The sequence below is a fragment of the Achroia grisella genome, unplaced genomic scaffold (genome assembly GCF_030625045.1).
Source record: "Achroia grisella isolate CSIRO2021 unplaced genomic scaffold, CSIRO_AGI_Agris_v1 utg483, whole genome shotgun sequence".
Lineage (NCBI taxonomy): Eukaryota > Metazoa > Arthropoda > Insecta > Lepidoptera > Pyralidae > Achroia > Achroia grisella.
Genome location: NW_026712886.1, coordinates 495,989 through 523,637, shown reverse-complemented (window position 1 = coordinate 523,637; position 27,649 = coordinate 495,989). Strand labels below are relative to the sequence as shown.

The 27,649-nt window shown below is 34.1% G+C and overlaps 1 protein-coding gene across 1 annotated transcript in view; it reads right to left on the bottom strand.

The window, feature by feature from the left end:
* LOC131845766 (titin-like) overlaps positions 1-27,649 on the bottom strand; it is a 146,601-nt gene that overhangs the window by 59,911 nt on the left and 59,041 nt on the right. The window contains exon 3 of the mRNA XM_059194857.1: positions 3,095-3,218. Within this exon, the coding sequence (XP_059050840.1) occupies positions 3,095-3,218 (124 nt within the window). The remainder of the gene's footprint in view (positions 1-3,094; positions 3,219-27,649) is intronic.

Sequence of the window (27,649 nt, the reverse complement as noted above, 5' to 3'; positions counted from 1 at the left end):
TTCACTTTAGCATTTAAAATACAACCAGCACATCCTGTGCTCAAAGACCGAATGCCGTGGCTTTTTTTTTTCGGACTACTCTAATGCTGTTGGCCGCAACTGGCTATTACAGCTTCACCGGACGTTAGGGGGCGAGTGCAGATGGCACTCCAAACCCGCGGAAGGACTTATGGAGCGGTTGAAGGCCAACTCCTGCCTGACGGATACGACTTTAGTCTGAGGGCACCACTAGGGTTTCGAATCTCGGGCCGTCGTAACATCGATCCCCGTTGAATTGGACGGGGGATCGATCGGAGGGGTAAACCCTCCCTTTTATACAGAGAAGATATGACATAATGGCAGGCACAGAATACCAGCGCCGTGACAGTTAGCTGTCACGGCATATGCTAAGTGTCAGCCATGTTGCCAACCATATTTAGAAATAATATAAGATAAATTATTGTAATTGTTCTAAGTGTGTATGTATGTATGTATATATGTATATGTAAAAATGGTTGACAATAAATGTTTTTCTTTTTTTCTTCTTTCTTTATATGAGTGGGTGTTATACGCAACTAGTTTAACGATACCGAGTAGTAATGAAACTACCTTCTTTTAATATTTTTAAATATCAGATTATTCGACAATATCGATGTGAACCCTAACATATTTATATGTATAAACCTACTTCTTGAATCACTCTATATATTGCTAAAAACTGCATTAAAATCCGTAAATCCGTTGTATACTTTAAAAGATCTAAACGAACAGACGGCGTAAGCGGCTTCATTTTATACTACGAGTATCTGAAGAATTCTTCTTCTTCTTCTCAGTCGGTACACTCTTGTCAGAGTGGTCGTGGTCAACATTTTGAATCACGATGAGTGAGGTTTTTGGTAATACGGCGCCATTCGTCGCGGACTGTAGCTTTCACCCGGAAAGCTACGTATCTGAAGAATACGTAGTTAGAAAAAATAAATAAGAACTCAAATAAAACTAAACAACTATAATATTAAAATTATTATAATAAACTATCAAGTATAGTGAATTCAAAATTTACATCAGTTTCTTGAGTAACTTAAAATGTAACTACGAGAAAGTTTTTAGAAGTATCGTCAAGTATGACGATACAGCGTTTCCTTCAAGTTTTATGTAAGCGAGCAAGTAACAGTAGCTTACCTTGTATGGTATAGTCGTACGATCATTTGATATTTTATACTAACACTAGACATATCTTGCGGCGTTGTTCGATAACAATCTAACAATCTAAGATTGTTCACCATCCAGCTTATTCCAACATAAAGTGTAGTGTACACATAACACAAGCTCTACTTAACTTGGGACTAGATAGCGCTGAGTGAAATTATTAATATTATTATCGACCGCCTCGGTGATCTAGCGGTTTAGCACACCGTCTTACTTCCAATGGTCGCGGGTTCGATTCCTCGCATGACAGATACATTTGTATTCATGAGAAACATTGTTTGTATCGGTCTTGGGGATTTTTTATGTATTAGGTACTCGTCCTGGCTTTGTACGGGTGTACATGTATTACATATATATAAACCCTCCTCTTGAATTTCTCTATCTATTAAAAAAAATACTTCAAAATCCGTTGCATAGTTTTAAAGATTTAAGCATACATAGGGACGGACAGACAACTTCAGCGACTTTATTTTATACTATGCAATGTATTTACAAAAAAATCTAAGTATTTTACCTCATCTGATGGTAAATGATGGCAAGACCTAGGATTTAGCGCGCTTACCCAGAAGATATCTATTCACCATACACTTGAAGAATCCGGGGTTGTATTTCTCCGGGAACACAAAAGCTAGAAGTGTGTTCCACTCTTTGGCAGTGCGTATTAGGAAGAACGATGCGAACCGCTCAGTGCGAATGTGCGGAATTTCCACGACGTACGGATGAAGTCCCAGTGTTCGTCGTGTAGTTCGGTGGTAAAAAGGAGAAGGCAAGATCAAATGCAGGTCCTGTGCGCACTCGCCAAAATATTTATCAGTTGTCTAGTAACCATAATACAAGCTTGCTTATCGTGGGACTAGATGGTGCGATATTAATTGTCCAGGGTTAAAAAAAATTGTCATACATACACCTATACAAAAAAAACTATTGTCTTTTTTAATACCAAGGAGGAATAGTCTGAATTTATACAGGGTTAAAATATTTATTGCACTTACATAGTAAGAAACAACATATTTATAAATAAAAATGTGAGCAAGGGTGGGTTTATCTCTGAAAGAGATCTCTTCCAGCCAACCTAACGGTAACAGTGGACATATATAGCGTTATATACATATTTAGTTAATAGCATATTTATGAAAATCTTTTACCAAGTAACAGCGAAAACCTGAAAATTTTGAACTATTCATATTAAGTTTTTAAGTTTCATTAATGTTAACTACCTTTCAGCTTTGCGTGCTACTTGCGATTACCCTGTATTTATAATTGTACCAAAGTTTCTTAGTCTAAGCAGGCTATATCACCGGCTTGCTTCCTGGAGCTGGTACTTCTTAATACTGGCCACAAATAAAAACATGTGGCCACTTAAATTTCAAATTTAGAAGAAAAAATCAATTGAAAATAAGAACTGAAAGAAAAGGATTGCTCCATATTTTAATTATTTTAAAACAAGAAATATAATGATTTAGTTAATATAATATATTTTTTTTTATTAAAATATACACTATAGTGTGCGTGGTCACCAAACTGTACTTCACATCGGGACGTTCCTGAGCAAAGGTGAGTAAATTTTGTGTTGTTTTACTTATTTTGGGGTGTTGGGAGTGTGGAAGACGTTCTTCTTAGGCGAAACCGTACTTCTCCTTCCTTTTGTCTTTTTAAAAAATACAGTACACTCTCTATTTTTATTTATTCTCTACTAACTACCCGCCCGGCTTCGCTCGGGTTTACATGTATTATATATATAAACCTTCCTCTAGAATCACTCTATCTATTAAAAAAACCGCTTCAAAATCGGTTGCGTTTTAAAGATTTGTATGTATGTAATAGGGACAGGCAGCGCATGCGTCTTTATTGTATACTATGTAATGATACAGTATCGTAATTCAATAATAATAATAATGTTAAGACTCACGTGTATATAGGCATTCGGTCGCCATCTTTGAATAGTAGCATCATTGCTACGTCCCGTACAGGAGCGGCCAGGTCGCACGGTAGTCTCGTCATGCTGCCTGGCGCTGACCATACTTGTATAACATCTGAAAGGAAAACAAAATATGTAAATTTTAAATTTGAGGAACTCAGTGGTTTTCCACAGCGTTTGATCTTCAATTGAATTGATCGATTCCTCACACGGTATGAACTTTTGTATTCATGAGTATGATTAATTGTATCAATCTGAGTGTTATCTATGTATATTATGTATGTAAATTTTAAATTTAAGGGGCTCAGTGGTTTACTACAGCGTTTTACTTCAATTGTTCGATTCCTCACACGGTATGAACTTTTGTATTCATGAGTATGATTACTTGTATCTTTCTGGCTGTTTTCTATATGTATTATAGGGTGTCCCTTATTTTTCAAAGTTTTTATTTTTTAATGCATAGGTCTTAGTTTTGTTCATATGTTCCTAAAACACTCGAAAATACATTTTTATATAATTTGGAGAACGATAACCCGTGCCGACCGGCATCGAAACATATTCATACAAATAACGCCGAACTAGTGGCGCGCACCCGTCGTTTTTGCCATTTGTTCACAGTAACTCTTGTGATTAACATATTGTTTTTATGTTTAAAAAAATGGCAGTGGAATTAAGAAGCAATAAAAAAAGTATTTTCTTAGTTGGTAACGTGAACCATCAAATAACTGTAGCAAAGTTACCGTCTAATCGTCAAGTTCTTGCAGTCCTCTTTTTTAACATTCGCGAAGTTAAATTTACTGTTAATGGAAGCGCAAATCTTGCCGTTCGAGAGTGTATTATATTCTGGGAAAAAGCTAGAATCCCTACCAGAGCTGTGCCTAACTGTGTAAAAAACTTGTGGATCTTCACCGTGCTTGGAGAGAGTTACAAAAAAATTAAAAATAACGCCAGCTGTTTACAAGCGCCGTGAGGAGGCCTTTCAAAATAATTTAGATAATTTATTCGATATAGCACACGCAAATGGTTATAAAAATAGAAGAAGATAAAATATTTTTACAAAAACAAAGAGAACCATGGCGTCTAGGATGTTTAGCGGGAGTAGATAAAAAGTTAGCCGAGAAAGAAAAAAGAACAAGACAGAGAAAATTAAAAGAAGAGAAAAAAAGACAAGATGTTCCAAAAGTTTATCGTCATCTTTAACTACACAAGATTTTATCGAAACGCAAGAAAATCCCAATCCCAATACCAGCTCTGACGAAAGCCTTAAGGAACCCTTGCCATCAACATCTCAAATGGTAAGTTCTGTAACTACTTCAAAAAGAGGAAGGAAAGATTTCATCACTCCTAAGTTAGTTGCCACTTTAGATAGATGTCAATTAAGCATAAGGGACTCTGTCTATATACTTCAGGCTATAGTAGAAGCCCTAGATCTCAGCTGTGATGAGTTCCCGATAAATAAATCGTCAAAGATAAATATTAAAATAAGACCTTCTGGAGCAATGCATCAAGCTAGGTGGATGGCTAGAGCCATTTACTCTTTGAAAATATGTTTGTTGCAATCGCAATTCAAAATTAGCGCCAAGGATAAAAGAGCCCTTCAAGATATTTGTTTATTCATTGCAGTTATATATGTAAAACCATGGTTTGGATGTAGTCTGGCAGTACGGCCCCAAATCAAGCTTTGTGCTTTTTAAAAAGTCTTAAGGAATATGAAACTGTTAATAAAGAGATCTCCAAAGCTGAACCTGAGCAAGTTTAGTCAACATTTTTGGTACTTGTAAGAAAAAATAGCTGTTTTATCACTCTTTGATGATGAAGTAGATGAACAAACTAAGACGAATATTGTAGCGAACTTACAAAGAGATAGTTTATATGATTCTGTAAAAAGATACATTCCATCGAAAGAAGATATGTCTGATTATTTGTATGGTAAGTAGAAATACATAACATTTATTTTAGTATAGTTTTTTTTAATGTTACACATTTTAATTTAATTCGGTTTTATCGCGTTTATCATATTTTTATATTTGGTTGGTCTAGACCTGACCTGACTGATAAATGTAATAATTAAACCGTATTAAGTTATTTAATTTAAAAATTAAATAGTTTTATATCTTATATCCATCTTAATAAACTGATAATAATATATCTTGTATTTTGTTGCAGGAAAATCATTAAATCATTTTGTGTCTGTCAAGAGCACAAATTTATTTGCTCGTTTAAATATGGATACAGACTTCTTAAAGAAAATCGTTTCTGCATGGGACGAAGATGTAACCTATTTGTAGGCTAAAACAAGAGTTCTTTCTTTAAGGGCCGTGAATGATACAGCTGAAAGAGCTGTAAAACTTATGCAAGATTTCAATGGCTTAGTCACTGCAAAAGAATATCAAAAACAGTTTTTGCTGCGTACCTACAAGAGTTTTTTGTGAGCATAGAAATCTGTATCCAGACTGTAAAAAAGAGACCCTTAAAAGAAAATATTTGTGATGTTCATTTGATTAATAAATACTATATTCTAACTTTCTCTTTGATTATTATTATTAAACATTTTATTTCATTTTATTACACATACACAACGACAAGCGTTAAAGACAACGATTTTTAAAATATTCAAGGCTCTGTCGGCACGGGTTAATGTTGACATATAAAGATAAAATTTTGTATTTGATTAAGTTTAGGTAGTTTAAAAAGAATTAAGGGGTATGCATTTCGATATCTGAAAAAAAATTTTTTTCACCCATATAAGGGACACCCTAATGTATTATATATGTATTTATAAACAAAATGTATCGTGAAAGGAAACATAATAATTAATTTTATATGTAATTTTTAAATTAAAGGACTCAGTGGTTTCCCACAGCGTTTTACTTCAATTGTTCGATTCCTCACACGGTATGAACTTTTGTATTCATGAGTATGATTACTTGTATCTTTCTGGCTGTTTTCTATATGTATTATATATGTATTTATAAACAAAATGTATCGTGCAAGGAAACATAATAATTAATTTCATATGTAATTTTTAAATTAAAGGACTCAGTGGTTTCCCACAGCGTTTTACTTCAATTGATCGATTCCTCACACGGTATGAACTTTTGTATTCATGAGTATGATTACTTGTATCGTATCGAACTGGGTGTTTTCTTTGTATATTATGTATGTATTTATAAACAAAATGTATCGTGCAAGGAAACATAATAATTAATTTCATATGTAATTTTTAAATTAAAGGACTCAGTGGTTTCCCACAGCGTTTTACTTCAATTGATCGATTCCTCACACGGTATGAACTTTTGTATTCATGAGTATGATTACTTGTATCTTTCTGGCTGTTTTCTATATGTATTATGTATGTATTTATAAACAAATTGTACCTAGATGTATTTATAGTGATCTAGTACTCATAACACAAGTTCTGCTTAGCTTGGGACTGGAGTACGCTGCGTAAAAGGTCTAATATTATTATTAATCTTATTAATATTATAAATCTAAATGTTTGTTAGTATGAATGGATGTTTGTTACTCTTTTACGCAAAAAAAAACGGATTTTAATGAAACTTTACAGTAATATAGCTTGTACATCAGAATAACATATAGGTTAAAAATATCAAGCGAAGCCACGGGCACAGCTAGTGTTAAATATAATGACAAACAAGCTAACGCCTACCTGGCAACTGTCTAAACAGGATCACCATAGTCATCACATAATGACTTTGTTACCAATTCTAGAGAATAATGATTACAGAAGCATTAAAATTAGAGGTTGTTAACTGTCTGTGTTAAAGAACGTGACACTTTACTTGTTCAAATTTCGCGAATTATATGAATTCTACTTGTCCTCTCGGACTAATTTGGTTTGTTATCCGTATTTCCATCGTAAGAGAGTTAATCAAATAATAAAAGATTTACACTCGATCTTCTATCACTAGGGTTGTCAATCACTAGAATCCGACGTCTGTTCCAAAAAATAGGTATAACTAAAAAATCAGTTTTGTAACAACTAGTAATCGCATAAAAATGCATCTCATCTTAAGGGGATACTCAGTTACAAATTACGCATATACGTATACATATATATATATATATATAAACGGACCGAACATACATTCAAATTCAACCCGTTTGATAACCGGCGGTAATTTTGAGGGTCAGGCCGGGGTATGCCTTCTCGACCGTAAAATGAAGCAATCACAAATCCTACAACGCACGGGAGGGTTGAAAAATGGCTAATTCCAATATTTAAAATTGAATTTTCTGGTAGAATTCAATTTAATTACAATTAAATACCTGTTACTGTATTACAACCATTCAACGGCCTCGGTGGTATAACAGTTTAGCACACCGCCTTACTTCCGATGGTCGCGGGTTCGATTCCTCGCGCGGCACAAATTTGTATTCATGAGTATGATTGATTGTGTATCGGTCTGGCTATTTTCTATGTATAATATATATGTATTACAATATATATATGTATTTGTATCAGTTACCGAATACATATAACACAAGGTAACTTAACTTGTATCTAGATGGATCTGTGTAAATTGTCCTGAGATTATTATTATTTGTATTCACACACTTAAACTTTAAAATGTAAAGTAATAATAAAATTATTTAAAAGTGCAACACGCAAAATTCTTGCTCGTTCTTCTTGCGATGAGACAGCTTTCCGAATGAGCGGTGGATAAAAAACAAATTGTTATGACTATTCAAAAGTGCTTAAATTAAGTTTATTTGAATAAATGATTTTCTATTCTATTCTATTATAGCTGTTAGCTGTCATCTGTCATGTCTGCATCATTGTGATACAATCTATCTTCACATGAATCTTACTCATGATCTTTAAAACGACTCAGCCGATCTTGACGACACTTTCCCCCGCAGGTAGTTAATGTTATAAGGAGTAACTTTTTTTTATACTATGATGGTGGCAACCAAGCATACGGCCCATCTAATAGTAAATGGTTACCGTAACTTTGGACACCTGAATAAAGAGTAAATCATCATATTAATAGTATTAATTAATAATAATTAGGGTTACATTCAATTAAAGTGATTAAAATAAAATTTTTATTTACAAAATAAAATCCTTGCTAATTCTCTATAAAAATATAATGACCATAATCAGTAGATACAAATTACAACTCCGTTATTGTATGACGTTTTGACACACAAGCAACTGCGACCTGCTTTAGTACGACCCCGTATGACGAAGGGGACGCAAACTCATTATTTTTGTAACCTCATTCAAAAGATAAAAGGTATTTTTTTTCATAGAAATCATCGAAATTTTCGTGAAAACGGCATTGTCCGTTAGTAACATTCACCGTAAATCACAAAAAAGTCTTCAGTTTAATGAGAGATCAAAAGGTTGGACCACAACGCAATCCCCACTTTCTCTAACTCAATTCACATATTTTTGGGATTTTTTGGGACTTTGATCTTGTAATGGTATCCAGAAGAATGTACTGCTATCCAATGCAATCATTTTTTGAACGATTTTAAGTGTTTTTTTAGGTCTAGTGTTTCATAGAATCTTCTTAATATTATAAACACGATAGTTTGTCAGTATACATGGATAGATAAATGGATGTTTGTTGCTCTTTCACGCAAAAACTACACAAGGGATTTTCATGAAACTTTACAGTCATATAGCTTATACATCAGAATAACAATAAGGCTATAAATTTGATGCGGATGAAACCGCGAGCGCAGCTAGTATCTTATATTATTAGAATAACTTAAACGTTATTTTTTATGTTGTATACAAAATCATTTTCTTTTATATTAAAAAGTGGAAATATTTTATTGTTTGTGTTTATTTATTAGAAAACCAATAGCTTACAATACAATACATTTTTTTTTCGGACTACTCTAATGCTGTAGGCCGTAGCTGGCCTTTACAGCTTCACCAGACGATAGTGGGCGAGTGCAAGCACTCCTAACCCGCAGAAGGATTTATGGAGCGGCTGAAGGCCAACTCCCGCCTGACGGATACGACTTTAGTCTGAGGGCACCGCTAGGTGTTCGAACTTCAGCTCAGGCCCGTTTGAATTGGACGGGCGATCGATCGCACGGGAAAGTTACAGTTCTAAAGAAAGCCAATAACAGATTTTCAGTGACGTAGCAAAAGAAAAATACAAATTGGAGCAAACAGAATAAAGATAAGTATAGAAGTTCAAATCAAATAATGTAAATTTCAAGTCTAAAGTTTATAACTTTTACACCCTTCTATATACTTTGAGTATATAGACTTAAAAGTTATTGAACGATTAAAAAAAGTACTTCACTTTTGAAAAGTGTACACTATTTTCAATTCTTAGACTAACATAATAAGTACAGGATCGATTAAAAAAAACTTTACTGTTGAAAAGAGTAAATTCTGGATTAAGATGGATCCGCTCAATGTCAACTTGACGCTCTAGACTCAATCGACAGACGAGCTAGGAGACTTATCGGGGACGAATCACTTGTGGTCAAGAGGCTTCACAGGCTTAATCACCGACGTAAAGTGGCTTCTGGTGTTCTATAGGCTCCATTTTGGCGAATGTGCTCAAGAACTGCGCAACTTCATTCCTCCAACACCGTTCCATCAAAGTACAACAAGACGTAGAGAGCGGCCCCACCACACTGTTGACATCCCAGCTGCTCGAACCACTGGTGTTCTATAGGCTCCATTTTGGCGAATATGCTCAAGAACTGCACAACCTCATTCCTCCAGCACCGTTCCATCAACGTACAACAAGACGTAGAGAGCGGCCCCACCACACTGTTGACATCCCAGCTGCTCGAACCAACCGTTTTGCATCATCTTTCCTTATGCGAGCAGCTAAGGAGTGGAACTCTCTACCAGCGTCTATTTTTCCTGCCTCTTACGACATTGGGTCTTTCAAGTCAAGAGTGAAGGCACTATTTGAGCTTGAGTGTAACAGCTTGGACCACATCATCATTTAACATCAGGTGAGATTGCGGTCAAACGCAGTCAAATTTTAATATAAAAAAAAAATATTAGACTGCCATAATCAAATCAAATCGAAATATCTCTATTCATATAGGTCTGTAACAAACTCTTATGATATGTCGATATACCCATACTCAAAAGTTTTAAGTTTCATATTGCTGTTCATGCACGTTACGTTAAAAATATGTAATAATTTTCTATTAAAAAGGAAGAAGTCTATATACAGTTTAATATTTACGTCCTAAGATCCGCTTTACAAATGCGTTATGAATTAATAATTCCACTCAAGCTGTTAATGTTGCAATCGAGGTGATTATGGCGTCTGTGAATATATTATGCACATTACTTGATACGTGTGAGTGCCTAATCTTGTGATCTTCACAGGTATATAATATAATTATAGATAACGTGGCCATATTATATAATTTATCATTTATTATCGCGGTCAATGCAAAAATCTTCATTATTACATAGTATATAACAAAGTCACTATGCTGTCTGTCTCTACATATGTATGCTTAAATCTTTAAAGCTACGCAACGGAATTTGAAGCGGTTTCTTTTAATAGATAGAGTGATTCAAGAGGAAGATTTATATATATAATACATGTACACCCATGCGAAACCGGGGCGAGTAGTTAGTTACATAGTATAAAACAAAATCGCTGTCGCTGTCTGTCTCTATGTATGCTTAAATCTTTAAAACTACTCAACGGATTTTGAAGCGGTTTTTTTAATAGATAGAGTGATTCAAGAAGAAGATTTATATATATAATACATGTACACCCATGCGAAACCGGGGCGAGTAGTTAGTTACATACTATAAAACAAAGTCGCTGTCGCTGTCTGTCTCTATGTATGCTTAAATCTTTAAAACTACGCAACGGATTTTGAAGCGGTTTTTTTTAATAGATAGAGTGATTCAAGAAGAAGATTTATATATATAATACATGTACACCCATGCGAAACCGGGGCGAGTAGTTAGTTACATAGTATAAAACAAAGTCGCTGTCGCTGTCTGTCTCTATGTATGCTTAAATCTTTAAAACTACGCAACGGATTTTGAAGCGGGTTTTTTAATAGATAAAGTGATTCAAGAGGAAGGTTTATATATATAGTACTACTTATTGTTTATATATGTAGTTCTATGATATATCATTTTTTATACTACTTTGGTGGCAAAGCATATGGCCCATCTGATAGTAAACGGTTACTGTGGGTATTTCTTGCTATATCATAGTTTTGATGATACTTAACTAAATTTTAACTAAAAGTCATGCTCGCTATAAAGTTCAAACTTGTGGCGGCGTGGTGGGCCGGGTCGATGTGTAATGATGGCTGGCTCATCCGTCATACCCGTGAACAAATGCTGCTTGTGGGGACTGATCTGTTCAGGTTGCGATTTGATTAATTTTTTTGTTTTTTGCAATAGCATATGCTGGAGTTCTTTGTGTACTCCTAAATTTGAATTTGAATGACTGTGTATGTATTATGATGTCATTTACATATATATATTTTAATAATATTCGAAACGCGAAAGTTCGTGAGTATGGATGTTTGTTACTCTTTCACACAAAAACTACTGATCGCATTTTGATAAAACTTTACAGTAATATAGCTTATGCATCAAAATAACACATAGGCTATATTTTAAATTGAAATTTATTAATTTAATGCAAGTGAAACCGCAGGCACAACTAGTACATATATACATAGTTTAGCTGATGACTAGAATTGAACTCACTATATTCGGACCTATAAGTGAAGGGTACTAAACCACTACACCACAACGGTATCTATAATTAACATCTCTCACAAAATATATTCCACAATGAAAAATTATAATACTGTGAAATAACGGATCAGCCGTCCGTCTGTATTAGAAGGTTTATCATGTAAACGACTGCTGGCAGGCAATACAACAGCTGATGCCGAGTTTTTGCTCGTCTTTGCCCATTAATGGGCTGTAACATAAATTGGAGAGAACACTTCCAAAGTTTGGTACAAGTTATAAACTTTTAGTCCTATCCATCATGTTTTAATCTGATACCTATATTATGTTAGATATACGTATTCAAAAATAAATGATTAGATTCTTATTACATAGTATCTTCTTAAATTGATATGACGGCCTCGGTATTCTAGCGGTTTAACACACCGCTTTACTTACGATGGTCGCGGGTTCCATCCTCGCACGGCACTAAACATTTGTATTCATGAGTTATTTATATCGGTCTGGGTGTTTTCCATGTATAACATGTAGTTATCTAGTACCCATAACACAAGCTTTAGCTTGCTTAACTTGGATCTAGATGGCGCTGTACGAATTGTTCTGAGATTATTATTATTAAATTGTATACTAATCCCGATTTTAATTATTATAGTGTAGCAAATAATCAGTGTAATCGTAAACTGAATACACTGATTATTTGCTATATAGGATCAACACTTCAGTATGCCCATTGAATATTACTATAATAATTAAAATCGGGATTGGTATACAATTTAATAATAATAATATTATATTATATATACGTATATTCTGCTAAAAATATTAATTCAATTATTACTGCAAAGATTGAGTACGTAGCGGTTTCTATATTGATTGTCGCATGCCTAATCCTTGTTAATGTGTATTTACTTCGAACAACATTTATTTAAAAGAGCAACATGCAAGTTTCCTGCTCATTCCTCTTGTGATGAGTCTGCGTTCAGAATAAGTGGAATAATAAAAAAAATATGACTATTCAAAAGGGTTTATATATATTTTTTATTTGAACAAAGATTATTTTTATTTCTATTCTACCCTATTTCAGGTCCTTCATATGTCGTCATATGTATCCTTAATAAATAAATTCAGAGTTTAATATTTTCTGTAGGTGCCATTTGTACCAGTTTAACGTCTAAAGTGGGCGGTATAAACTGCTACTTCAAGTTTATAACTCATGTAATATTCTTTCATAACTTGTACCAAACCCTAATATCTTAGGTACAATAATGTTTGTACTCCACGAATCGCTTCTGCGTATTTCATCTTTTGATATAGGACGCTATCTAACTTGTGACAAGGACCGACTATTCATAGATTTTTTCCATTACAGAAACATTTTTACCAAAAAACATTCTTAGTATTCTATGGATTCCGGGTGCCGGGTCCATCGACCGAGCAACAGCTCGGAGTTGCCACACAATGGACCCGCACGTTCCACGACCCACACTATGGACACGCAATGTTGGGAAGGGAAGGCCTCCAGCAAGGTGGACCGATGATCTAGTCAGGATCATTGGAAGGCGATAGATGCGAGCAGCGCAGGACCGATCGTCGTGGAGACCATTGGGGGAGGCCTATGTCCAGCAGAAGACGTTTTTCGGGCTGAGATGATGATGATGATGCTGATGATTCAGCATTAAAAATCACATACAACTCTGTATCACCTTTATACCATCCTATCCCTCTCTTTTTTCAGACTACTCTAATGCTGTTGGTCACAAGTTCCGGGAACTCCCGGAACTTGTAACCCGGGTGTAGGTAACCCAAACCCAAAATGTTGACCATCTGGAACCATATTTTGTATTTATTACATAACCAGCTACTCGCCCCGATTTCGCTCGGGTGTACATGTATTATGTATATAAATTTTCCCCTTGAATCGCTCTATATATTTAAAAATACGTTTCAAGATCCGTTGCGTAGTTTAAAGATTTAAGCATACATAGGGATGGTCAGACAGCGACAGCGACTTTATTTTATACTATATAATGATAGGAACATTAGTTTTATATTAGTTTCCATTGTCTCCCTTTGCAGCATTAAAATAGAATAGATTGTAGCCGTTATTAATACATAATTTAAACCGATAACAATTTCATATAATGGAGAATATCTTTTGTCTTGTGTTGAGCGTCTGAAGGGTGATATCGCAGCTCGATATAATGCACAAAGTGGCTCAGTAACAATAAGGCCTTTATAACTGATAGGGCTTTAATTGTCATTCAGGTTATATTGCGAAGTTTCTAAAGAGTAAAATATTCAATATAAAATTTATTAGTTTATCTATCTATACATATAGAAAAAACATTAATAGATCACATTGTGTACACCTATTTATGCGTAAATTGAATGCCAAATATGCTGACAATTCATGTGACAGTAAGTGGTAATCGTTCCGGCGATATATACCTATGCGTTCATACATCACACACACACATACACTCACGCACACACATACACATAAGCACTTATACATGACACACAGCATACACACATACTCAAAGAAACATATACACACTAAAAATCACACACAAACTCATACACATACACATTCATATATTATCACTAAGGTATCTTTTCTTCTCCACATAGCTTTCTGCGGTAACACTTATGTATTCACATGAAATCTGTGTATAATGTAATATTCCATTTAGTAAAAATATCTTGACTCACAAATACACCATGATATGGTAGAGGACATTGACTCCTGAAACAGGTATTTTCTATATCTACATCAGAAGTCAAGGATTTCATAAATAGTTGTATAAAATATGAATGATGAATTAAAGAGTTTATATATGATATTTTAGATACACAAAATATAAAGCACATTAATAGAATAGAATAGAAAATAATTTATTCAAATAAACTTAATTTAAGCAGTTTTGAATAGTCAACATTTTTTTAAATCTACCGCTTATTCGTAACAATAACAAACTAATTTTACCTAAATGTCGTTTGGCTAAAGTTAGTAATTCGTTTTATGGCAATTGCGTAAGGTTTTACAATATAATACTAGAGTCTGTTATAAATCTGCCAGAAAAAAGATTTAAATGTCAAATAAAACACTTCCTTTGCAAAAAAGCTTACTATAAAATTGAAGAATTCGTTAGCGATAATAATGTTTTTATAGAAAAACTTTAAATCCATAGCACTGACAATATTATCTGATTACACTAATAATGAGTGCGTAGCGATTTCTATGTTGATTATCGCATGCATCTTACTTGTTATACTGTAATTATTTATATAAAAAAATTAAAAAGAGCAACACACAAGTTTCTTGCTCATTCTTACTGTGATGAATCTGCATTTCGAATGAGTGGTAGAATCAAAATATGACTGTTCAAAAGTGCCTGTAATAAGTTTATTTGAATAAAGATTCTATATTCTATTTTCTATTATTTTTTTGACTTTACACAATCTACTGGTTTGTAAATAAAGTATTCATATAGAAACCATTAGGTTACTTCAATTCGTATCGGCTTTAACCGTTCCGTTTTTCTCGAAATTAAGCTCTTTCACCGCAACGCTATTTCATTTATTCGGACCTCTCTAAGCTTACCGGATTCTATATCGTTACACGGACATATATCACATGTAGAGAGAACATTATTAATTAAAGTTTGTATAATAATAATAATAAATACACACACGCTCATACATACCCACACACACACACTCATACACACGCGTACACACACACTCGCACATACACACATGCACTGCACTTACTTTGTTTCTGGCCTGTAAGTGTGGAAAAAAAATAGCTAAAGCTGAGAAAATGTAGAGTAAATAATAATAATAATAACTCAGAACAATTATGTATGTGTGTAATTAGAATCTTCTACTTTCTTGCCTTTCCGACTTTATCTTCTCACTCGCTCACTCCTCACTAGTACGCGTAGTGAGTGAGTGAGTGAGAAGATATCGTCGTAACTACATCTTAGTATGCCGTTACTTATATATTATTATTTATATCTACATACAACCTATACGAATATTTTTAATTTTTTTATTGTAATTTCTATGCGTCCGTACTGTAGCCCAACTGAAAATCAACGCTGGAAACTGTTTCCATCATTATGCTGAGTTGTGTTCAACTTTGACTGTTGTAATTATATGTGTATTGTTGTTTATTTTCTTTATGTCATTATTATTATGCACGGGTCAAAAGTAACAACTCATATAACACAATCTATTCCTAAGCTTAGCAGAGCTCGTGTTAAGGGTACTAGACGACTGATAGACATGTTACTAGTCAAACTCTAGGGTGAGTGAGTAGAGACAGACCTGACATGTCACCTAGTTACAATCCAGGATGATCCAGTGGAGGCCGACCTGGCATATTACATAACTAGCCACTATCCTAATTAGTAACAATTCCCTATCGTCATTAACAGTGTATTGTATACGGCTACATGAATAAGGTACTTACTCATACTATAATTTTCTTTTTATATACCAGCATATATACCAGCTGCGGCCGCGACTTCGTCCGAGTAAAATGACGATACTTCCATAATAACCTTTCAATACCTTGCAACCCTTGTTTTGCATTAAAAAGCCTATGTCCTTTGTGAGGGTCTAGACTACCTGTGTACCAAATTTCATTTAAATCGATTCAGTGGTTTCGGTGTGAAAGCGAGACAGACAGACAGACATACAGAGTTACTTTCGCATTTATAATATTAGTAAGGAGTAAGGACTAGTAAGGAAGTAAGGATAACTCGTAAGTTGGCTACTGTAAAGGTAACCAATTTACTCCCGGTCGAATTTCTGAGATGGCTAAGACAATAGTAATGTATTAGTATTATTTATTTATATATTTTATTGCAATATCTAAAATATTGTACAATTGGCGAGCTTAATGCCATATGGCATTCTCTACCAGGTAATCATTGGGTAAAAACAGAAAGCGGTTGAAAGGGCAGTACCATTACTGCCCTTTCAACCGCTAATAGTATGTCTTTACCCATGTAAAGACATACTATTTGTATTTACCTAACTTAGGTAAATGATAGCATGCAGGCCAATAAACGTGAGCTACAATTCCAACGGTGGATAAAAAGCAAAACCCCTGCAAACTTTTTTCTGACAAAAATAGACCTTATTTACAACAACTTCCAAGGTTGTTTCAGTTCTTATTTACAGGTTGAGGAAATGTTTAACGAAATTAGGCTCTGGCTCGGGAAATTTAATTTTACTTCATGCAGACGAAACCAGAGGTTAGAACTTGTTAGAAATAAAGTCGTAATTTAAAATAAGGCTTTCAAAATCCCCAATAATGAACGACACTACTAGGGCTTCTTGAGGCCTTGTATTTCTCCTCAATATTGGGTCGCTATTGGGAGGTTATCAATACAGCTATAATTTTGAACATTTTCTGTTTATAATATAACTAGTTACTTGCCCCGACTTCGCCCGGGTGTACATTATTATACATATAAACCTTCCTCTTTAATCACTCTATCTATTAAAGAAAACCGCTTTAAAATCCATTGCGTAGTTTTAAAGATATAAGCATACGTAGAAACGGACAGATAATGCCAGCGACATCGTTTTATACTATGTAATGATTTACATCATTTGTCTATATAAATATTTATGTATGTTATGTTATTTAGTCTGCATGAAACCGAATGGAATAATTAGTAATATCTTACTGATGCTATAAATTTTAATTTTTGTATATATAGATATATGGATATTTATTGCTCTTTCTTTTCTTATTTAAGGACCGACGATCTGGTCAAGATCGCTGAAAGACGCTGGATGCGAACCCAGGACCGATCGTCGTGAAGATCTTTGAGTGAGGCCTTTGTTCAGCAGTGGATGTCTTCCGGGCTAAAATGATGACGATGATTGTTCTTTCAGGTTTAATTGATGGGAATAAAAATACTTTGTTTAACAGTAACATTTCCGTGTATTTTCCACCATATTTGATTCAAGAATACACATTTTCTTTTTATAACTAATATGGCAACAGAATAATCGTATACAGCCTAAACTCCTAATCGATTAATAAGGTCAGTCATGAGTCAGCTCGTGACCACGGCTAGCGTAACCTAGTCGATTATTCCTCTTATACCCGGTTAACGCTTTAAATTAGTAACTTCTAGTTTCTATTTATATCAATGTAAATCATTTGTATAGGAAAATCCACGCACGATTTCCATACGAGCGTTGTACGTAAGCCAGGAATCGTTTAGTGATTTACAAAGCGAGACCAAAGTTGAGGACTGGAAGGGTACAGAATCGAGTAATTAATTTAGAAACCGTGGAAAATTCTGCTCTTTTATTAAGTCATCATAATTAGTAATTGATACAGTATGTGGCTGAAATATGCAAAGAAGTTTAATAACTGCCTGCTGGAGAGTTCCAGCCGTGACATTGAAATAATCTTTATTCAGATGTACATAAAATAAGCACTTTTGAATAGTCGGATTTTTTTTAATGTACCACTCATTCGGAACGCAGACTCATCACAAGAAGAATGAAGAAGAAGCTTTCGTACTGCTCTTTTAAATCAATGTTGTTCTAATTAAATACACATTAACAAGGATTGACTTGCGATAATCAACATAGCAACCACTACACACTCAATCTTTTAATATCATGAACAGCATCTCGGATACCGCGTCAGAATGTGATGGCCTCAGTACTTCATTAGTATGACTTCTTACCCTTCAATTCCCTGACATGTCTTATTCTTCAAACGGAAACATAAATAATTATAATAAAGGCTCACAGTAAACATACGCATAAATAAACTGCACTTACTTGTTTCCATAAGTATGATATACGCCAGAAAGCGTATTAAACTAGCAAAAAGCTGTGAAAATTAATAATAATAACTCAGGACAATTCACATCATCATACAGTCCTAAATTAAGTAGACCTTGACTTAAGTACCTTAGTACTAGACAGCTGATATAAACCCTTACATATTTTTTTGTATATATTTATATAATATACATAGAAAATAACCGGATCTATACAAACATACTCACGAATACAAATGTTTACGCCGTGGTAGTATTCGAATCCGCGACCATTAGAAGTTAAGCGGTTTGCTAAACCGTTAGACCACGGACTCCGTCAATTATAAAACAAGTTGCTTTGTATCAGAATATAGATGTCACACTGGTACACCCACATAGACTAGTTTTAACAAAGTCTACCCTAACAGTTACAGTAATAAAAATAAATGAAAAGGAATAAAAAAAAATATCTCTTGATAAACAGTTAAGCTGATTTCATCAAACAGTGAGAATTGAAAGAAAACAATAGAGAAATTGGAAAAATCGATCATGTATCTACAAAGGGAAAGGAGTCTTATATTTTATCCAATTACTAGATACTCGCCCCGGCTTCACACGGGTGTACATGTATTTTTCATACCTTCACCTTCCTCTTAAATTGCTCTATCTATTAAAAAAACCGCTTCAAAATCCGTTGCGTAGTTTTGAAGATTTAAGCTTATTCCCTATGTATAAAACAGAGTCACACTCGCTATCTGTAGGGACAGACAGCGACAGCGACTTTGTTTTATACTATGTAATTATTTGTAATTTTATTATTTCGGATTTCACTTATTTATTTTATTTTGTATAGTTCCGCTACCATTAGTATGTGTGAGACCACAAAAACTCGGTGCGGAAATCTGACCACCGCAATTGAATCTACACTCATAGTGACATGTGTTTCGCCTTTTAGGTATCATCAGGCATTGAATAGACTTCAGATATAGCTTAGAAGCCTAGTGTTATATATAGCATGTATATGCTTGTTACCTTTACGCTATTAAAACTTTGTACTGAATTTTTAATTACTTTTTTTTATACGTCACTTCTGGTCCAGGAGAACTGCGTGGAGGTCAATATAAATATGTAATTGTATTAAAACTAAGTAATAATGGATAAATGAAAATAATTTGCTTCCATATATTGTTAAAAGATTGCAATGAAAAAACAAAAGAACAGACAGGAACATTTTTTTTTGTTTTCGGACTGCTCTAATGCTGTTGGCAATAGCTAGTAGTTTCAGCCAGACTGTTTGTTTCCTTTTCATGACTGAACAACTGGACGGACCTGCGTTATATTTGTCCTGAGGATAGATTGTATAACGAGAACAGACTAACAAACTTAGCTATTTTTGATTTGAGCATTGTTTGTTTATAAATAAGTTTTTTTCAGGTAAGAAACGTAAAAAAACTCGGCGTAGGCCGGCCCTAGACTACTCTGTACATACTTGAAATCTCTCAAAATCTTAGTTGTTAGCAACTATTCAAAACGAACACTCGTACCGTATCTAAAGACGTAAACAAACGTAATTAAGTTGCAACTGGGACTCGGCTACCCTTGTAATTTTCTACTTGACGGGTTTGCTGGCACAACTTAATGAGATAACCTATGTACAACGACGGTCCGACATATGTTTGGTATTACGCGGCCATATTCCAATTTGGTACGCTCCACGAGTTCTCTTACGATCCTTTTTTCCAATGTGGATGTGGAAATATTTTTATTTAAGTAATTTATGTGATCAACCAGTTTATTGTATTTTTCTTTATATATTTTTGAGTTTAGAATGGCAAATATCCGTGACCTATATATTTTGATTCGCTTCGATGATGTAGCGGATTTTCACACCACCTTCAGATTATCGAGGCTTTGATTTCGCACATAAATAAACATTTATATTGATTAGTTTTATTGTTTGTATTGATCTGGGTGTTTTTGTGTATATTATGTACTTATTTGCAAGAAGTATTTGAGTATTTCTGTCAGTCGATTAGTACCATAACACAAGATCTGCTCAGCTTGGGCTACATGGCGATGTTTGTGAATATTATTTTAAATTACAAACGGACATTTAAATATTATTTATTTGTATAGATTATTTTATCGACAAAATAAAAATATTTAATAAATACATAATATATTCAACTAATGTGCCGTCTAGTTTAACTTTTGTTATACTCTCTGTGTAATTTACTTGCACTTATTGACATTTTTCGAGGCACTACACCTTCAACATACTACAACACACCTACACTATAAATGTATATATATATAAGTCCCTATAAAGTCAATGTTTAGGTGTGCGCCCCTTGTCGCCCCTCCGATCGATCCCCCGTCCAATTCAACGGGGATCGATGTTACGACGGCCCGAGGTTCGAACCCCTAGTGGTGTCCTCAGACTAAAGTCGTATCCGTCAGGCGGGAGTTGGCCTTCAGCCGCTCCATAAGTCCTTCCGCGGGTTTGGAGTGCCAACTCCTGCCCGACGGATACGACTTTAGTCGGAGGGCACCACTAGGGGTTCGAACCTCGGCTCAGGCCGTCGTAATTTCGAACCCCGTTTGAATTGGACGGGGGATCGATCGGAGGGGGGAGAGAGAGCAATGCATGCAAAGTATTGGAGATTTCGTATTTTCTTGCTGTTTTTTTTTACAATATTTTACCCTAGCAATAAAGTATTATGAATAAATAAATATATATATGTTAAGAGAATAAAAACAATTAAATAGCTGTTTATGTAAATCACCAGTTTATTTTAATGGACAATGAAGTTAGGAACACACGCGCAAAAACGGGGTTCTTCGGTAATCAATTAATAAGATAGAGATTCCTCTAATTGTAAGAGATCTAAACCCGAATTTAAACTTTATGTACTAAATACTAAACCACCATCTTGAATACCAATATAAATCGAATCCTATTTTGTTAGTCACAATCGATATCCTCATGCATATTCAACGGGCGAATAGTGGACACAATTGGTGGAGCTATAGTTTTGAAACGACTGCCAATTATACCGACTATTGGTCTATTTTTTGAGAAGATAGTTAATCTAACAAGTTTTTTTTATACGACTGGAATAGTGGAACGCTGATGACGGAATCGGCCTGTGGCATATTTATAACAAATCGAAGTTTTTTTGATATGAATAAATATCATACAAAAAATACACATCTACAGCTATGTAAGGTTGTAGAAGTCATCATTGTCATTAGCCCACTACAGTCAACTGCTGGACATAGGCCTCTCCCAAGGCACGGCTCTGTGCACGATCTTCAGCCCTTCTCTTCCAGTTTTTACCCCCCCTACGTATGTCGTCGCCCCACCTAGCTGCGGAGCGTCCTACGCTACATTTGCCAATTCCCGGTCTACACCCTAGAACACGCCTACTCCAGCATCGGTTCTGCGACAGATATGACCAGCCATGTATGTCATTAATTTAATGTTGGATAGGTAATTTGTCGAGGAAGGCTCTAACATCGTACACAACACGCTACGACCTATAGGAGCGCGCTGAAATGACAATCTAGCAGAAATGGGGGAGATGTAACGCAGACAATATTGCGCGGGTCAATTAGTATTTTAAAAAACAGAATGACAAGCATACTCCATTTTATATCGATGATAATGGAATGGTGCATCATCTGCACTAACGGTTTACACTGGTGTTTCACCAGTGGAGTATGATAAGATGAACATGAAGTTAGGTCGGATAGCCCACCGTGACTATTTCACCAGGAGTTTATTATGGAAACCATTGTAATAATAATAAACGAATTTATTATTATTACAATGGTTTCCAGGGAGAACGATTATAGGTCAACCTAAGATGGTACATTGCTAGCAATCGGGTCATCAGTCCACATCACCATTCTCCTTCCCGCATAAGAAGCATACTGACATCCTACCTTCTTTTTTCGGGCTACTCCAAGGCTGTTGGCCGCAGCTGGCCTTTGCAACTTCACCGGACGATACGTTCTACCTGATGGTATATATACTATACATATATAAGCACCACGCATGTGATGCTTCTATGAACTGATGTGTTGCCATTTAGAAAGACTAGGATGAAATGCATACATCCTTGTTTCCTTTTCTAATACTGCTTACATCTGTTTTGAAACACAGAAGTAGGGTTGTCCGCTCCTACATATAGAATTCGAATACAACTAGTGAAATGTGAATATGTCAAGTACTGTACTTACTACTTCAACGACTATTGATAATGCCTCTGATTACTCAACCTAGGATATAAGCCTATAAGCAGGAACTGCTTAACTTGGGAATAGATGTCGCTATGTGAATTCACATTTCACTAACAGATATTCAGAACAATTGTTCTGAAATATGATTATCATTATATTGTTACGCGAAGTAAAAATATGTACCACTTTTTACGAATATTGCGCGGATGGAGGATTATGAAATTTCGTACTCATACACTTTAGAAGACATACACTATAGAGAAGGAGTGCAGAATGCATTTTTTTTTTATTTGGGCATAATTAATGCTATAAATAAATAAAAAGAAACATGATGTGTGTACATATTTTTTTATAGTCTGTGGTCAAATATAGATTATATAGATAGAGAATTGATAACATGCCTTGGCGAAATCTGTGATTATAGAAGTATAGTCTTTGACAATAGAACCTTAAAATGTTCAAATTTATATTTTAAATGAATTAAGGTTGATTTTTGACTATTGAGAAACTGCTAGCTATTATTATTATTATAATATTAATGAAAGAAAAGTAACGCGGCATCACGAGGAAAAATACTTGTTATAGTCTGTGGTCAAATTGAGAACAGATTACACTGTAGCCTTGGAGAAATTTGTGATTATAGAAGTATAGTCTTTCACTATAAAATATGAATAATTTTCAAATTTATATTTTAAATTAATTAAAGTCCTATTGAGCGATCACTAGTTTTTATTATTATTATATTAATAAAGTAAAAACAACGCGGCATCACGAGGAAAAATGTCGATAAGAAATTGCTATTTATTTTACGTTCCCGATATTGGACTCGATCAAGTACGGTCGCCTAATAAATTGGTTTACAAGCATAAGGTAGGATTTTATTTGTACGTTACAAGACTAGAAGGGTTATTTTCGTCCGGCAGACCGGCCGACCTGTAAATTACAACAATCAATTTTAATCGTGCTTCTATTCGGTTGAAAGTCTTTTTTTCGTACAGTATATTTATCTTGTTACCTGGATCATGTCATGTTCCACAATTTAATTTAATTTTTTTATAATTCATTGTATTTTTTTTTTAGTATTTTGGGCTAAATTCTTGGACTTGAATAGATCTATGTATTGTGCTCGTACTCTTTCAAATTTCGCTATCAAGGACAAGAATTGAACGATATTCTTAAGAGAAAATATTTCGTTTATTCAATAATTTATCATCATTATATAGTAGGGATTTTAAAATCTTCTTATATATATAATATAAATGAATCTCTATTTCTTTTGGTCACTGATAATAGTCATACTTAGTATTAACGTCGCATACAGCTATGACGCGCTTGTCATCCCACAGAGGATGCACGCCCTGCAATATTGTGTATCTGTGGCGCATTACGTTTGCGCGGGAAAATAATAAAGACTTCTTCTGCAGATATACTGATTTCTTGTGTTCTTCATTGTTATTTTACTTTATATATCTTTAATTTTAATTCGATATACTATATATTTACATGACAATCCTAGTATAAATTCTACCCTTACTAAGTCACGGCTTCACGCGTCAACGGCTGGACCAATTTCGCAAATTCTCTTGTTGTGTTCTTTATTGTCAGGAGAAGGTTCTTGTGAAAAAAAAACAAAATTGCGCAATTTCTTTTTCTTCTTTTTTAATTATCATAATGCAAACGCAATAATCATAGTTAAGACAGGACAAAGTTAGTCAGTTCAGCTAATACAATGTACTATGGTAAAAGATATTAGTATATCAAAAATATATGTAAAAGGATTTATATATAACCAGCTTTTGCCCGCGGCTTCGCTCGCGTTAATTTATCCCCTTAGGGGTGGAATTTACCAAAATCCTTTCTTAGGGGATGCTTATGTCATAGTAGCTTTATGCATGCAAAGTCTCAGCCCGATCGGTTTAAAATTGACAAAGTTTCATACAAACTGTCATCCCCTATTTTATCCCCTTGGTGGTAGAATTAATCAAAATCCTTTCTTAGCGGATGCCTACGTCATAACATCTACCTGCATGCCAAATTTCAGCCCGATCCCTCCAGTTGTTTGGGCTGTGCGTTGATAGATCACTATGTTAGTCACTTTTAAGTTACACATATATATATATATATAGATTATAATTATTATAGCGATTATTATAAATTATAATTAAATTTAGAGTATTTTTTTTTAATTTCGTCGTTCGGAAATTAATCAATTAGATTGTTTAGAATCATTATTAGTAAGTAACGCCAGTTTGTTCATCAATACCTCTTGATATCCGCGTTTTTAAGTCCTGGTTAATCAAACATGATGGACTGACTAAACTGACTTCACGTTCAATCCGGTATACGCTGGCAGGATATCCGTGTAGATATCCTGCCAGCGTATACCTTTACCACATAATGCATCCGATTATTACATATTAATATTTTTTTTAAATATATAAACCAATAGTAATATACGTATTTGTGACTGACAATATTCATTTGCTGAGATAGTATTCAAAGTTACTCAGCCGTCGATATCTTTGTTCCCGTCGCTCGTTACCACAGATACTAAAAAAAATAGACTGCCAGCGGAAATCAGATTCTATACCTTAGTAATATACGGCATATTACTATGTTTTTGTACTATGATAGCGGCAAACAAGTATATATATATATATCTCTAAATAGAATAAATATATCTAAACAAATAAATTATATGATCAGTATTAATACTAGATTATATCATAACCATAACCTTAGAGGATTTCAACTTCAAGGTATGCATACATTTATATTTTAAAAATAAAATATAATGAATATAAGTCTAACATGTAAATAAATGAGATAAATCCAGTACATTTAATTTTCCAACTAAATTAGACACTAGATTATATGATCAGTATTAATAAATATAATTAATATATATACCAATCTTATATATAAAATTCTCGTGTCACAATTTTCGTTCCCATACTCCTCCGAAACGGCTTGACCGATTCTCATGAAATTTTGTGAGCTTATTGAGTAGGTCTGAGAAACGGCCAACATCTATTTTTCATCCCCCTAAATGTTAGGGGTAGTCCACCCCTATTTTTTTTTTATTTTAATTTTATAGACCTTGTATTTAACACAACACATTTTAAGTGTGTATTAAAAATATAACTATAGCTATAAAATGAATTGAATGTTTACAAAATCGAGAGAAATGTGGGTATGTCAAGTGCAATCGAGTTCAAAACAACATCGACAGCTGACTGACTGACTGACTATGACTTGAAGTCATAATGTAATATTTTTGTTTTGCTGGTATATATATATACGAATAAATTAAATTAATGTGTCTGTTTGTAATTTTAAATTAAATGCGTATGAATTTTATTAAATTAATTACTACATTAAAAAAAAATAGTTTTAAATGTTTTTGGCTGTCAGTCTGTTTCTTGTCTTTTTACAGTGTTGATTAATTTCTGAAACGGTTGGATCGATTTTCACAAAACTTTCACTTGAACATAGCTAATATTAAAAGCAGTGACTTAATCTTTTTAATTTGTTTTAATAAAAAAAAAACTTTTAAGCGGCTAGATTCGCGACTAACAGCTATTAAATAATAAGTTACAAATAGACCACCAGTGTAGCTGAAAACTAAATAAATATCGAAGCCAATCAATTACGTACACGTCCACTCTGCCACATCCCATTATCAGGCTTGTGCATCTCAACTCTGAAACTCAATACGATAACTTCATTTCCCTAACTATAATCACCGTTGGGATACTCTCCAAGTTGTTAACTCTACGCCCGGACGCCCTCGATACTATTGTTCGAAGCACTTCCAAGTTGTGCATTCAATTTGCATTCAGAAATGTGACTGCAACAGTCATTTTTAACAGAAGTAGGGCACGGGCTGGTGAAAAGCATTGATTTGTATTATATAACAATCTGATAATTTGATCTATAATTGATTTGATATATAATTTGATCTGTATTAGAAACTTAATTTAGGCATCGCAAGGGTGCTGTTGTTCTAGTAATATTTTAAACCTTTTTACAACACATCGCCTTGTGACTTTCAACATGCGAAATCAGATCACATATTCTGTATAAGTTGATTTTCGATGGCGTTTCATGGGGAATCGTTATTAATCGAATTTCCACACGGCGTGCGGCAGAAGTAATATGATTGGCGTTTCAATGGATGATACCCCTTCATAAATTCAAATTATTACCCTTAAAATATCATATTGTGTAACGAAATAATTCTTACAAGTTATTAGTAGATGTTATTGATATATTGGTATTTTGAACTTCCGTGCTATGACGATGTTGATTCAATTCAAATTGAAATTCAGAATATCTTTATTCATGTAGGTCTATTACAGACTTTTATGATATGTCAAATCTGGTGTCTGTTGAATGTTTTATAATATAAATATGAATATGAGTCTGGTTGTGGTATAATTTAACTAATTAACGTTTTGCCTTGACCAGACTCATATACATACATAATAATGTAATATATAAAATTGTCGTGTTTGTTATCAAACTCCTCCGATTAACTTAGCCGATTTTTATGAAAATTGTGTGCATATCGCGTAGGTCTGATAATCGGCCAACATCCCTTCAATAATAAGTGTGATCCTCACCTAAATTATTTTTATATATTTTTTTAATGTTTTGACATAAAAAAATACACACAACCCTAAATATTCACCCTTGTACCTCAATGTCTATTTCTTAATAGCGATTTTAATTTATACGGCAAAACAACGTTTGCTAGGTCTAGTTCTTATATAATACTGGCTTTTACTTTGGCTTCACTCGCAT